The sequence below is a fragment of the Zootermopsis nevadensis genome, unplaced genomic scaffold (assembly GCF_977971745.1).
Source record: "Zootermopsis nevadensis isolate Lab colony 2312 unplaced genomic scaffold, Znev_1.0 Znev_ptg000008l, whole genome shotgun sequence".
NCBI lineage: Eukaryota > Metazoa > Arthropoda > Insecta > Blattodea > Termopsidae > Zootermopsis > Zootermopsis nevadensis.
Window position 1 is genome coordinate 8,756,541 of NW_028259140.1, and position 16,015 is coordinate 8,772,555.

Genomic DNA, 16,015 nt, shown 5'->3' on the forward strand with positions numbered 1-16,015 from the left:
CCAAATGACGGATTTTTGTGAAACGTGGGATACTAGAGATGACTCTTTATTTTGGTGTATTTTAATACTCTATCATTAGTTTTAATAATACCAATATGGGGTCCGTGCAAATTTCTAACATAAATGGCACACCATATCTGCGTAATGTGGGTTTCTGAAATGTAAACGTAGATTTTTAAAAAATGTTAACGGTAATTTGTTTTGTAGTACGTAAAATAATAATATGGCGGCCATGTTCAGTTCTGTTTGGATTGCGTTTGATGCCTTGTTTTCCTACGTACATGACAGTAAATATAAACGTCAAATCAAGGACGTTGAAGTTGGTAGAACATAAGCACTCGTGGAGAAATCGGTTGTGTAGAAAATTTATGCAGAGAATTACCCTCTTCATAATCGCCGCCTTGAGAATCTGAAATCTCATAGGATGATGATCGTTTTTTTAAAGAACCAAGTTGGTGAAAAGCATTAGTAAATTTTATTCTTCCGAAGTGACATTGACCAAAATAAAGAAAAAAATTTCTCCAGGCTTGCGGTACATAATTCACGTAATTTATTTAAATCGTTGAATATTTCAAATAAATTTTAATATTGATTACCTCATTTCTCCCGCACGTTCAGGCTTCATTTGAGATGGAATAAAAGGAATTCGGGCTTAGGTTAGGTATGAGAAGACAAAATTCGGGCTCGGGTCGGGCAATGTTCGGCCCGCACAGATCTCTTAGTTTCCGGTGACAATCTGTCGGGTAGCCAGATGACATGTTTATCGTTATTTTTCTCAGTTATCTCCATGCGAATTCTAAAATAGTACCTTGGCAGAAAATTGCTGTCTTCTAAATTGTTGTGTTGTGTAGTTTGATAGAAGTTTGCCGACGTTTCAGAGGAGGAGGATCGTTTTGATGATTGAGACTACAAGCACCTCTGAAACGTCGGTAAACTTCTACCAGACTATACAATGGCAACAGTCCACAAGGCAGCCATCTTCGTACTCGCCGCAGTGAAAACATGCTGTCACTTAGTATCTTGACGATAGGTTACGATCACTTCCGTTCCAATCCTTACCCGTTATATCATTCGTGATCATTTCGCCGTCTCTTTTTAACTCTGTAGCTCTATAATATTTTAATTAATTATCCAACATGGCATGTAGATAATGGAATAACGTACACTCACAATCAAATTTGATAAGCGCGTTGAAATTAGATGTGTTTTCAATATTTTCACTAAAATTTATATTAATTATACATAACATTTACATCTAGAATCTTAATATAAATTCACAATGTGGCTTGTGTGAGAAGTTTATACGAAAATAGTTATTTTATATAGAGTATAATGAAACTTTACTTTAAATTTTCTGTTCTAGGTAACTACAGGATGAATGATGTGTTTTAGATAAATGTGTTCACTTGCAGATAAACAAAAGTGATTAGTATTAGTGTAAATAGTACTAACACTGCAATTAATAGTCGTGTAGTTTGTTGAGCGACAAAGACGTTTAAAAATATTTTACACTCCAAACTGTAAATGATCAACTTTTATTCTGACTGAAGGCAGTGGATATAGAAACCCCAGGATGTTATCTAAATAAAATATAATGCCAGGCCTGTGTTCCTAAAACAGAGCTGTACTTCGCTACAACATTGTTTACACTATGAACGTCGTAGTATGTCTGTTAGATTGGGTTGTATAAACCAAAACATGGCGCAAAATAAACTACAAATATTAATTCCAGACAATAAAAAAGAACCTTTTCACTTTCATTTGTTTCGAAATTGAAGGATAACATTTCTTCGTCTTAAAACTTTGCATGCCGTGTTAATAGTTGTTTGTTTGCTTATTTATATTCTAACATTTCTTCGTGATGACGTGTTTATACAAATGTTGAATAAATACATTTAATTCGGTTTATAAATGTGTGGGCGGAAAAGGTTTTGATATTTTTTTAATTCAGTATACATTTACGTGAGAAGTAGGTCATGTGTTAAATACTGGCGTTTTAAGCATTACATTCGTGTGTGCTGCTTAGTGCTTTAGTATTACATGATATGCTGTTAATATTATTACTAATAAAATCACACATTAATAATATAATTGATCCCCTTACCAGCTGTATTTCCTTTAAGTTATTCGGCAATAACTTCAACATTTACAACCGACATTTTCTCTATTCATACTTCCTTTTGAAAGGGAAATGTTTTCTATGAAATCTAAATATACGGTAAATGGAAGTAAATGTTAAGTTACAACACAGGTTTTGTTTAACTGTACAAGCCTGCTCTCTGACGTTCATTAACGGTAAGTCGTATATACGTGGGTGATAGTTCAACATCTCCGTATGCAAATGAGTTTTAGTAGATGCCTGTAACCAGTCATGTTATAGCTGAGACCTGTGACCGTATCTTTTGCCTATTTACAAACAGAAATTTAGCCATGAGGAAAGTGTTCATTAGTATGTTGTATATGTTGAGTGGTCGTCAAACAAGTTTCCCGGTGGAAGATGATTTATTTTTTATGAACATGCCTGGATTAGGCAGTGGTATGAATTTTTTAAGTCTAAATAATGGAAAAGCATTTACAGCTGTTTTATGTATTACGGAATAGTGCTTCCCTGATATAAATTAATTTGCATTGAATTGATATGTATTGTGAAATGGAAAGCTATATTTAGATCGTATTTAATAAACTAGAAAGAAACAGTAAAAAGACAAGTCAAACTACAGGCAATTCATGGAGAATACTGCCTATAACGATATGTAAATTATGAGACCTGTGTTACTGTAGAAATCAGGAGTTATTGAAGATCCATGCAGGACAACATAAAATACGTCATATAAGGTAATCGGGTGGACTTTCGAATCCGATTGAATTCCAGCTTTACATTGTAGGCCTACATTATACACATTTTAATCGAATTTTCGTAGCGTGAGGAACATATCTCTCTGAGAAAACTGTTGCCACGTATCAACCTGGCGTTTCTACCATGGGCTCTTTACACCTGTCATTGGCCCCACATTACGTCTGAAAAATAAAATAATAATTATTACGTTAGATTCTTTTATACATACAAAAGGCGAATATACGTAACGCCATGGTTTACCCTTACACATTTATTTGTATTAACATTACACGATAAAATACCTCTTCTTATATCATAATTGTGGTTTTACACCCTCCTTCATCGACTTCTAGTTCTGTTCTCTCGTTTTATCGCCGACAGTACTGCAATTTTTTATTCTCTTAAAAGCTAAATATTCGTCATAAAAAATTACTGCCGTGTTTACCCCCATCTTCGTAATTCTTTATTTTTGTTTTTTTATATATATATTTATGGAGATATTTAGGCTGTTATTTGTGAATTCAAATTATGAAACTCAAACGCTTATATTATTTGTTGATATTTGCGTAATCGCAAAAGACAAAGACGGAACTTACCGGAAACTGTGAGTAGGAAATGTAGGGTTGCGAGGCCGGAAGCCTTGCATCTTCAATCCCGTCTCCAATTTTCCGCCACCGGTAGTCGGTATTTGGCGGGAATGTGCCACCACCTTTCCCGTGTCGACAACCTTGGGGATCTTCTTGTATTTATACCACCAGTACTCGAATGCAAGGGTGATACAGGCCAAGCCGATACCCACGAAAATGACTATGAATACACCGCCTGAAACCATGAACGAAAGGTTGGTCAACAAATGTAACTCGTTTATGGAAGCCAAAGTTTATAAAGAATTTCCCACCGTGTGAGTGTACTGCGATGGTCAACTCCCCAGCTATGCCTGTCTGTCCGAAGTCATCCGTTCTTTCCTTCACAGTGCTCTACCAATATGTTGAATCGAATTCTATGTTCTTTTGCGTATGCTACATGTCCGGCCCATTTCATCATTTTATTTAATTTCCCTATCAATGTTATACGAAGACTATACGTTGTTGACCTAGTTCTGTAATTTTCTCCATTCTTCTATTACTTTTCTTATTTTTGGTCTAGATATATTTCTCATTACCCTTTCCTAAATCCGTTACAATGTCGTTCCTAAACAGCGACGAACCATATATAGAACAACAGGTAAAACGGCGAGGTTTCAGATTCTCACGGCGGCGAGTTTGAAGATGACTGTCTTCTGGGATGTTGCGCCGTGTAATCTCGTAGAAATTAACCGACATTTTAGATGTACTTACTTCCTCCATTATAAGGGAGGTCATGAAGGCAGTAAGCACCTCTGAAACGTCGGTTAATTTCTACGATATTACACGTCGGAACTTCCTAGAAGACAATCAAATTCAACAGGAAAAATTATATTTATGAGGTTATGATTTTCTCGATGTGACACACAAAGAGATCAGCAAGCTAACCCACGTGATAAATATCTCTTCATTGTGGATACACCGCTATAACACATTTACGTAAGAAAGTCGATCGTGTGAATACAAGTTTTGTTGGTCTGGAAGGCTGCAATAGTAGTTAATTCTTTGAGAGTTCTACCCGGGTCTCCTTGTTCTACTTATGTCAAGTCTGCCCCATTTGTCGTCACGTACCTATATTCTGGATGCTGATGCCATCTGTTTGATCGTCTTGCTTTTCACAGTCCCTCCTCTTCTCTGGATTCTGGTTCCACCATTGTTCTTTAAGCTTTTCCAGTTTCCGTTTGTTCAAAAGCTGCAAAATTCTGTAAAATAATTCAGTCTGGAATTTATTTCAAGACAAAATTAAACCAGTGTTTGTTAAAACAAGAATTGTATGTTCGATAAAATATGATAGGCCTGTAGGCCTACTGACTGACTCCATAGTATTATAATATGTATACATATTTTTGGGACACACTATATTCATACCACGAATTAATGCACTTCACTTACGCGTTGTTGAATTGGTCTTTAAGCGGAGATCCTTGCTGGGTTGCTATGGCGTACGGTTTTCTCGAGAACTCTTCACCGACCATCTGCAAGTTGCAGCTGGTCAGAACTAAGTATCTGACATCTGTGGCGTCACCTAAATAAGATGGGAGATCGATTGCTGTTGTTAAAAATAAACAAATTATCTTCCACCCCCACCACAAATGTTTAAATTTACTTACGATGTTTTACCTAGGACAAGCCATAAAGCCCAAAGAAAGAACATAATATGTCGCACCATTTTTATAAACCTTCAAACTTCGATGACTGTTTAATATTTTATTCTCCGAGTATGTGGTTCAAACAATTTGTCAATAAAGAGAGAACAGCTCGTTTTTGGGTTAAACATTCTAAATCTGAGCACTGCAGACTGTTGGTTCTTAAAAGACGTTCAGTTTTAATGACTTCCAAACTATGACAGGAGTCATATCGTGTATTTGTCTTACCGATGTAAGCAAACCCTTCACTCGATGACTTCGAGTCGAGGACCCGGTTCACAGCCTCCTCCAGAGTATTTGGGAACTTGGCCTCATTCATGGCTTGCCATATTTTTGTGTACTTGTCGCTTACTGGATAGTCCCACACGGCCAACTTGGCTCTTTCAACGTCACTGAGACTATCGTTAAGGCTCATGTCCTTCCAGATTCTACGTAAACCAAAAATGAATTCGTATTATTAAGGACGACAGCAGTTTCAGGTACGACCGCAAGACACGTACAAAAAATATATAACATTTATACACCGTTCCAACTAGAACATTCTAAATATTTTCAGTGTCAGATTTCAAAGATACAACATGTGCAGAAATTGAAACCGAATATTCATTAAATTGTTCTGAATTTCGATTTTAATTTAAGTGTAATTGTCTACAATGTTTGTTGCTGTCTGCCATTGCTAGCATTTTTTTTTCTGCTGTATTGCTGGAGAAGTTTCGTGTAGTACCTTAACACAATTTAAACTCTTTCATATTATTGGAAATTTTTCCTCGTCTATAAATTAAAATTAAAAAACACACAACGTTTCGGAAGTTGGCTCTGTTCTCGTCCATTGGTCTATTGGAAACAAGGATTCCAATAGACCAATGAACCTAACTGACCAGGTTCTATGGTCTTACCTGATTATGGAAACAGAACCAGTTTCTGAAACATTGCGCGATTTGAAATATTTAAATTGATAAGAGAAGGAAAATTCCGAAGAATATACATCACTTCAATGACACATCTTCGACAAAACTTTTTATACAAATCTAATATAAGTTGTATTGCGGGTAATCGATCCGATAGACGCTGGTACTTTACGCAAGTTTTAATTATGGAACCTAAATTTTAAGACACGTAAAATTTTTGAAGGAGTATGCCTATGTCATAGAAATGCCGAATTCGCAAAGAATAATAAAAAATAGGTGTCAAACTTACTCGTAGAATCGGTTTTCAATATCTGACATTCTCTGGAAGTAAATCATTGATGCCGAGTTGTTGAGAGGAGCGTATTGGATCTTGTACTGCTTCGCCAAGTCGTCCAGTGACTCCACTGGTGTGTCTAGACGAGATACAGTGAGGAACGCGGCGAGGTTAGCGGTGTAGGACGCGATTATGATGAAACCAAACAACCACCACGTCGCAGCCACCAAGCGACCTGACAAGTTCTTCGGGGCTTCTCCACCACCCTGAAACACGAATTTATAACATACCCAAATATTTCACGCGATCAGCTGCGCACTTCGTACTCAACTCCGTTAAAAATGCTAGTGTTGTTCTAATCGCCTAAGTTCGCACGGTCGCCATGTTAAAACAGCGAGTTTAAAAAGTATCAAAATAAAAAATATTCTAATTCTGTACTGAATTGGGCAAAAAGAGGCAAATCAGTTGACTGACCTACTCAAAGGAGCAGAAACCTAAGCTGATAGTAGTTCAGCTGGTCAAAAAAATTCCTCGTATTTTATACTTCTTTCAGGACAGGCATAAGTAAAGCAGATTAAAATCTCTGTGTGAAATAGTCTGCTACCGAAAAAAGGACACATCCCACCAAATAAGACGGCAATGGTTCAGTGGTTCAATGTGGGGTCTCTCAAAGCGGTTACCTGAGGTGTGAGCGATGTCATACAGAACCACAGACACTCCTTAAGGTTAAATTCTCGTTTCTCTTCATCGTCTTTGTACTTTTCCCGATTGTTTTGATAGCTGTATGGACTCCAGCGATCGAAAACCCACATTAAGAAACTGAAAAAGACAACAAATAATAACAATTGAAAATGTTCATAAAAGTACTACGTTACCCAATTCATTATAATCACAGTTTTTGTACGAACTAGCCTAGATTTGTATGTTGGACGCCAATCTTTACAAGAATTTTGTCCTCTATCCCCCAAACGTACAATGTTTTGACCAAGAGGCCCACTTGTGAATAAGTTTGGAGATCCCTGGTTTTTTATTAAACTAAAATTATTTCATGGACAAACACATTCTAGAAGCATTTTCTTAATATACATTCACTTCATGTATATGTCTTCGTTTACCTACAGAGTGTATTTATAGATTAAGCATGCGTCTCAGAATAAACAGATAATATTTATTTAAATAGCATTAACCATTTGATATTTGTAATGGAGACGTGTTTTCTGTGAGGTACGGACTGAATTTTTAAATATTATTTAGACGAGCTTCGGCTTCAGAGGGTTAATTAACTGTCTCGTAGGATAGTCAGAAGGCATAATGAGCCGTATCTGAACCTGGTGAAGAAGTAAGCTCCGAGGATACACAGCCAAACTTCATTCTCCAGCACCGTGAGGAACTTGAAGAGCGACGTGGCCGCTTTAGGTTTCTTCATGAGGATAGTGATGCCCACCAAGTCGTAGTATGGTACCGTAAAATCCACCACGTTTTCTCGCTCCGCCATCACGGATAAAGAACCCAACGCAATGTCTGCATTCTGCAACATTCACTTGTCTTAATATCCAAAAAAGCCGTGTAGGCGCTTGGGAGGAGAGAAGGTATAGCTCCTACTCATTCTTAACCTCGGCACTGGATGGGGGTGAGTGGTCACGTGACTTTAATGTATGATGGAACGAATATGAGGAAAATTACATCTGATTTACGTATATGAAGGAACACGTATATGACACCACAAGCTTGCTTGTTACAATGAATTCTTTAGAACTGTAATTGCATGATTTTATTGAATAAATATTTTCTTATAACTGAGGAATACTTAACTGAATTATCTTAAGTGACAACGAAACCATAATTCTGTGTCTGTCTTAATTAAGTTTGTATAATATTTCCTGTATTACACTAAAAAATGAATTTTAATAATTTATTGATATATGCTGATTAAGCTCGTAATGTAGAAGGTTAAATGTGTGGTCTCCATATTGTCTGCGAAATGCTTCTCTTTAAAATCAGACGAAATAATTTCATCTTAGTTTTACGAAACGCAGTCTATCTATTCTAGATAAATTATCTCTTGTCTTATTAATGCTATTTTTATTGACACGGTTGGCTACCATTGTGATAACACTCATTATGTGGTATAATATAGCAGGCTTACCACTCACCAAATGGTAAAACTTTATTTACGAATTTATTGTAAGATTCTTTATTCTTTGTTTGTTGCTATATACAAGCCTATATTATATCCACGTCTGGAGAGTTGTGTCCAATTAAATTAAATTCAGCTTTATTATCCCAGTTTCTCAAAGGATGTAAGTTACTTTCATTCTATACGTTTTACGTTTCAGATTCTCACTTCCATCTCACCTTCAACATAAGCTCCTTAATCATACCATTCCAATTTCCATTTTCATCCATATTTCCAAATTTCTTGTCCGGCGCTTCATATATCTCGTAGTCGAACTTTGTGATATTTCTTATTTCGTCGATAAGGTCAATGCAGTATCCTTTAAATTTCGTCCGGTTCTTACCGTCAACTCCGTCATATATCACGAATGGATTTTGCTGTGACAGAAATCGTTATATGAAAGTCGTAATCCAAGCAAAAATTAATCTCTCATTAATTTAAAAATATTATTGAACTTTAGGTGATCTTAAATAATACACAGACTTAAATATACACTGTAAATCATATATAATGAAGAAGAATTGCTAAATTCGCTGTCTGTTGAGGGCCTCTGAAAAATATGGATTTAATTTCCACATATGTTCACTTCATGTAATTGAAATATAAAACAGTGGTACACTATTTATTTAACGTGCATTTGAAACTGATAATTTATTACAATTTCGGCATTTGCAGCCGCATATTATTCATAATTGAGGATAAAACATTTAAGAGTGCTGTATGTGGGTCATATTTCATATCTGTACTACTACTTCGTCGTACTGCCTCATGACTGAGGCGTCGTGACCTCGAATTGCAGGACCCGACGAATCTCCTGCGTGGCGTCTCGGAGCGGATTGATTTGAAATCTTTAATAAATATTAAATTTGATATGGGTTACGTAACTTTTCGATCACACTGTATCATCTGTTCGGCGCAAATGTTTGAACGTTGCTTACCACGACAGTTACGATGCGGTAAACCGTGACGGCGGAATGTTTGACCATAGTTGTAGAGTCCTTGACGTCCAGGGGCAACGTGAGACTTGCGTTCCAAGTTGCCATGTCAATGGCTGTTTGCGGAACACTGCTCCGTATCTTAACAGCTGTCATCTCCATCTGGAATTCCATCATACTCTCTCCGTTGCTTGTAATTGAAAGTTTTCCGTATGACTCTGGTTGAGACACCTGTAATCGTAAATAAATGTGTCTACATGCAGTTTCTTAATTTCGATATGAAAGTTTTAATTTCGGATTAGACGATGTTTCGAAGAATCCTTTTAAAAGGTTACATTTTATTACAAAAATACTTTATTAATAGACATGTTTATCTTTATAAAGTAGGATTCTGCGTCTTTGAGAATGAATTTCCAGTGTCTTACCTGCTTAAAGGCAGTCAGTAGGTCAACATCTCTAGTGACATGTTTTGTCTCATCATAATCGTCACAGGTCACATAATTTTTCCGATAGTCGTTGCCCTGCATGATTTCCCTGTCAAATGGGTTCAATCGATTAGCATAGCTGGAATAAAGTACACTTAGAGCAGTAAACTGTGTTTAAGATAGCGGGATAGCGTGATACTCTGTGGGACACATTACCCTTTAAAGCCTAATAGTAAATAAACTTATCAACCTACTTACTTTAACAACTAATAAATCTGCATTTTTATTTATGTATTTTATATGATTCTCATTGTAACTACTTAAAGTTTAAATTCAGACGAGTTCTGTTTTCTTTGCGGTACGGACTGAGTTCTTAAATATTACTTAGGAGAGCGTTAACTACAACGGGTTACCGAGAAAAACGAGCACAGAGCAGAAGAGGGTGAAATGTAGATAGACATGGCGTGGCCGATTAAAAGCAAGTAGCGAAGAATCACGAAAAATCCATTCATGGTAGATGGCCAGTCATCCGAGATTTGAAATCGAGAATTTCTGAATACGAAGCACCGTCTTGTGTAAGGTCAGACTATACGGAAGAGTGTTTAAAGTCTTTGCTGAAACATGGAGAACGTCAGAGACTCACTTGGTTGCTAGTAATGTTCTAAGTGCCACATCGAAGTAGAAGGCGGCAGAAATCTCTGGCAAGTTCTGCAGGTTGTATTTTTCTGTTAGTTCTGTGTATGTCTCGGTATATTCTTCGTTTGGCTTCGGTTTCACGAAAAATACTGTTGCATTTTTACAGCTGCAACCGAGGTTTCCGCTGTCCTTAAAACGCAGACAGAAAAGAAAATATGGAAATGTTGTTTCCTGTCCTTAGATTATTAGTAACCACAAATCTCAACTTAACCCACGACCTTACTTAATATTAAACCTAAAGGTAAATTTGTCTTTGGTCATAAGCGCTATGCTTTCAACATATATGGAAAGTGGAGGAAACATTTTTAACCTCGTTATTTGATTTAGATTTTCGTCAGCTTCGCGTTCATGACTCTTCGCCCCGGTGAAAGAGCTCTGGGTACCTGCTATAAGAGTGGCTGGGTGGATCCCTACGCAAGTAGAGATAAAACATTAACGCAAAGAAATTTCTCTGTCCGCACCAGAAATTGAAACCATATCATCCAAAAACAAATTGACCTATTTATAATATTAGCTAGTATTATTAATTCTTAATATTATAAATTTTAAATTTATCACACTTCATAGCAGTTTTCCGTAAATTATCCTGAAATATAAAATCAGCCACATGACTCTCAGCTTCTTTACCAAATATCATATGGATAATAAAATTGAGGAGGATAAGGTAGATAAGACGTGTCACACACGGCAAAAATGCCTGCACAATTTTACTCCAGCAACATTAACGCAACTTGGTAGACTAGGAACAAATGAAATAATAATATTTAAGGCAGCTATTAATTAAATAGTATGTGAAGATGTACCCTGGTTTCACAAGACTCAGGGCAGGGCTTACAACTTATGAAAGTTGTACTTCAAGTACTGTAGAGCCACGTAGTAAGTGTGACATTCAACTGACCAAAGTAATCCCGTGCCATGCAAATTGGCGATCGAAGAACCCACATTTCTCAGCGCTGTCCAGGACGGACACGATGGTGGACAGACGCCCAAGGATGAAATAGTTGAAAATGTCCCGCTCTCGAAGACGCTTCAATTGCGCCTCTCCGTTCCCTTCATCAGCCTCTACTATCATGTGGCGAGTTGGAAGGTTCTGCAGCAAAGACTTGTACTTGTGGTTCATCACTGGCAAAAACAAATCACACAGATTTACCACGAAAGAGTTTTTGTATATTCGACTTATATTGTCATCACCTGGGACCAAGAGTTATCCGCGTAATTTTTAGCTCTAATAACAAAGAAAGAATTGGCAGCAGACATTTTCATTGGTGTACATTTTGTGTTTGTGTGAACTCACGGATATATATATCTGAATGTGCATTTATTTCTACATATGCAATATCAGGATGCGGTTTATGATCAAGTGGGTGTGTAAGAGTGAAAATTATATTTTACAAGTGCTGCTACCAAATACATTACTGTATGACCCTTTTGCAAGTGGTGCTTGTCTCGATCCCACCACACAAGTTTGTTTGTCCACCATGTTGGTGTTACTAATTGTACAATATTGAATTATATAATTTTAGAATAGTCCCCAATGGCATAACATTCATACCAAATTCCATCCATTCCGTCTAGCGGTTCTCGAGTTGAATCTTGCATACAACCAGACATGACCAGCCCTTTATGTGTTAATTTCGTGCGCATCGTACAAAGAACGCCTCGTAACAGTTGTAATGGTGCATTCGTCACAAATGATTATCTTACCAATAGAATCGTCGAAAAGTATGCCAGCGTTCGTGATGTTCTGAAATATGACAATTCTGCGTATTATCTCCGGCATTATGTCCGCAGGTGGCATTATTTGAATCAGATAATTCTTCTCTGCTTCTTCCAGAGATCGCCACTGTCTGTAACGTAAATTTTTTATTTGAAAAACATATCAATTGTTACTGTTAAGCTGGGTGCACACCAAGGCGAACAGTGTTTCTCAGATAAATGTGTGACGATGGTTTGATAGTTGGAGATCTCCGGTCGTGCGAACGGAGTTCTGTTTACCACGTTCCTTCTTTGTTGTTAAAAAGAAGGTCTCACCTGAGATCTCCTTCTTGTCCGAATGAGGTGCTGATGGTTGGCAGCGCTAGAGCTGCAGTGACCGACTTCGCTGTTTCTGAAGGCACTCCACTCATGGTCATATCCAGCACCACGTGAGGACGGGTTTCCGCCTTGATGGCCGCGTCGTATACACTGCATACTATAATCCCAGACATTAAGATTCATTTAACTTAGGACAGGGTCCAGTTGCGGGCTATTGCGGACAATTGGTTTCCATATAAAGCGAGGAATTTCTTGACTAGCTGAAAAACTGTTAGATTCTCAGGAAATACTCTGATGTAAGTTAATTAGTGTACTTACTGGATTTCAAGAATGTTTGGGCATCAGTTGTATTTCCTACTGCTTTAATGACTTCTCCGATCTCAACTCCAAGACTTGGATTTTTCTTTACGTAATCCAACGCCACATTAAACGCCTCGTCTCCAATTTTATTTCCCTCCTCGTTTAGAAACACTGTAAATAAAAAATTCTAAAAATATTAAATTTAGTGAGAATAGAAAATAAAATATTACAGTAACACAGACGTACTGGAGGAACGAAAGAAAAACAGGCTCAGATATTCAAACACAACAAAAACACCGGCTGTTTCTAAAAGAAACAGGTATCGAAGAATATAAACAGTCATCCTAGCGGACACTAAGGTAAAGCAGGTATTAATGAAATAACAAGACGTTACAGGCAGAATTTTTTACCGTACATTCCTTAAAACGCTAGAATCTACATTTAAGATTAAACACGAAATATGAATTAACAAATTTGGAATGGCGTACTCTTTGAAGTACACTGACGGCTCGCGGTGGACAACAACGTAAGCCAGAAGAGAGACTTCGGCCATTGGACATAGCGCTGTAACACGAGAACACTTCCACCTCGAACAGAACGACACGACCCAGCGACTCAATGGGACAATACACCAATTCGTGTGCAACATAAAACATGAAGTGTGATATTACAAAAGTGTGGTTTATAAACAGGACATAAAGGAGCAGGGCACCGTCTTTATACACAGCCCTTTGTGATAACACATTCTTGTATGGACTATATGGATTTAATGAACTGATTTTAATATGCCACTAATGATGACCTCATGAGGTTGAAACGCGTCTGGCACGATATAATTGTTTTCAAAGTGTAAAACGTTTGTTCGTATGTGATTTTATATAAGTTATGATGGACTAGACATATAGCTCAGATGGCGATACAATACACATTTATAAAATTAGATAGGGATCGCTCTCGGAAAGCAGCCAGGAAATGGGAGGTTAACATTGAAATGGATTGGATTTTGAAGATGTGAACTATATTAACGGAGTTGAACATTCGGATTGTGTCAAGGAAGTTCTTGTGTCAGTTGATACTTAACAGATATTCATGAGCTCTGCGGTCACTGGCTGTGAGGCGTCCAACGTAATAAATAAAAACAGGGAAACCAGGAGACTTCTTGGTCTCATCTTAAAAACGCTGTTTCACAGAAAATCCTGAAAATAAAAGAATACAGGGATGATTACGTATTTACTGTTTTCGAATTCTTTGTAACTTGAAGTTAAAAAATACACGTACATAATTTATCCCTAAAATGTTAAACTTTATCATTCTTCTGTACCACTGTTCTGCGTTTACTGATTGATTCATTTCCACGTTATTTAACAACAGTGTCCTAATTGCAGAGGTTATACTCTGTTAGATGAGAAACAGATAAATGTGAAAAGTGAACTTCAGTTTCGAATCCATGCAATTGCCAAGCAGAGTCCTTGCGATTCTGTGCATTTCTTTTGTCTTAAGTTTATTGTAGTTAGAAATGCATTGCTAAGTGAGGTAATCAAGAATCAACATAGCCACCACTTTCCATAGATCCGTATAGGCGTAGCTAATAGAAAAATAATACATAATTACATCACATACATTCATAAATTATTTTCTATATTTTTCATTTATTGTAAAACCTTACCACTTTTTTCCGTCACATTTCACACATTCAGTTCACTGCCCATTCGCTAGAACAATATGTTTTGGTCCAGTGTGGCCATCGCCATGTTAATTCCCTGCTTTTATGGGTATGAGAGCGTGTGAAAAGTCACGAAACAGAAAACTAACAACATTAACACACTGGGATGCTGCACCACAGACTTAAAGGCTCACAACATTCGAAATTATTTTAAATTAAACTTCAGAGTTTAAATAACGCGTTGGAATAAGTTGTTTTAAAAAAAATTAGACAGATTTTAGCTAGGAGTTAATGGACTGACACTGACTAAAATCAGTGAATCTCCGATAGCAAATACCGTTGATATTATTCAACTTTTTAGGGTGGGGGGGGAGAATATGTACAGACGGACATGACTTCCACATTATGAACTATGCCCAAAGAATGTATAAAAACACTCGGAATGGTTAATCTGACTTTAATCACATCCTTAAGCCGCATGTATCAGTAAAGACACAGAAAGGAACTATGCTAATTTAATTGTCTGTATTCTTTACTCCCTACTTATTTTACATACAGGAAACTTATATGGTATCATAATATCCACATTCTAATCTAGGGTTTAACAATTTGAAATGGCTCATTAATCACCAAGTTATGGTCTGGGTTTAGAAGGTACTTACTGTAAACGTCCCGTTTCTGGGGCACTTTACGCGTCAGCACCGCAGCCCCCTCAAGCAACCAATAGATAAGATGACCTTTCCGTGTCCTGTATTACGTGCCTTTTCGGTTTGTTTGTCCACGGGTCAGGTTGCCAGGGAGATGACCAGCAAAACAAGTAGCATGTACGACTGACCGACACAACGTAAACATCTGTGTAAAATCGATTGTACCCCATTCAAACATCAATACAAATCAATTTTTCCTTCCCTACACAGCTTAACTATCGTTCATACACCCAAGAGTCATATTCTTACCACATATGTTGAAGCAAAATAAATTTTCTGATTTGGGCATATCTCTATTCTTAAAAATGTTATGTCTTCGAAATAAATGCATACTTTTATCTATAAAGGTACAAGTTAGAGCCATGACAGCAAGTAACTAACTGAGAACTGGACGAAAGGAATTCGATTCTCAGTAGCTACAGTGAGACTTGTCTACTCAGCCATGCAGAGCCCTCACAGCCTATCAACTTGTCCATGGTTCGTTACCCCCATGCCTTATGTATCCGTCTAGCTTCGAGGAATAACGTCATTGTCCAAAACTAAGAAAGAATTATGACAGCGTTTAATCTTCTTGCGAATGCCGCCAATCGGATCAGAAATGTCTGGGTCAATTACCTATGCGTGATGCCTATCTATCTGGAAGACGCCGTCATCACGGAGGATCCCCCCAAATGGTCGCGCGAGTGACTGGGGACTTCACAGGCAACAAAGGAAACCACAGTAACCAAGGTAGGCTATGGATTCTCCACCCTGCCACTCCTGTGCGCAAAAAGGCGTGTATATTTTATACTG

General features: G+C 37.3%; 1 protein-coding gene across 2 annotated transcripts; it reads right to left on the reverse strand.

The window, feature by feature from the left end:
* Positions 1-1,603: 1,603 nt before the first annotated feature.
* On the reverse strand, positions 1,604-15,932 carry Ir25a (ionotropic receptor 25a). Of its 2 annotated transcripts, XM_022083514.2 has the most exons (19): positions 15,839-15,932; positions 15,179-15,368; positions 13,935-14,049; positions 12,872-13,024; positions 12,551-12,710; positions 12,224-12,366; positions 11,418-11,641; positions 10,467-10,648; positions 9,824-9,932; positions 9,402-9,629; positions 8,643-8,840; positions 7,616-7,815; positions 6,968-7,106; positions 6,303-6,553; positions 5,334-5,533; positions 4,852-4,984; positions 4,531-4,661; positions 3,433-3,658; positions 1,604-3,018 (listed from the first exon to the last, which is right to left on the reverse strand). In XM_022083514.2, the coding sequence occupies exons 3-19, from the start codon at positions 14,020-14,022 to the stop codon at positions 2,976-2,978; spliced, it is 2,808 nt and encodes a 935-aa protein (XP_021939206.1). In that variant the 5' UTR covers positions 14,023-14,049; positions 15,179-15,368; positions 15,839-15,932; the 3' UTR covers positions 1,604-2,975. The 2 variants fall into 2 exon arrangements, with proteins under 2 accessions (XP_021939206.1, XP_021939208.1); XM_022083516.2 differs by lacking the exon at positions 13,935-14,049.
* Between the last annotated feature and the right edge of the window lie 83 nt (positions 15,933-16,015).

Bases quoted from the DNA above. Each gene is read 5' to 3' on its own strand.
- Ir25a (XM_022083514.2), bottom strand. From the start codon at position 14,022: ATGAGACCAAGAAGTCTCCTGGTTTCCCTGTTTTTATTTATTACGTTG. The intron at 7,816-8,642 runs GTGAGATGGAAG...TGAATGTTGCAG, and splicing joins TTAAGGAGCTTATGTTGAAG to AATGCAGACATTGCGTTGGG. The intron at 4,985-5,333 runs GTAAGACAAATA...CATCTTATTTAG, and splicing joins TGAAGGGTTTGCTTACATCG to GTGACGCCACAGATGTCAGA.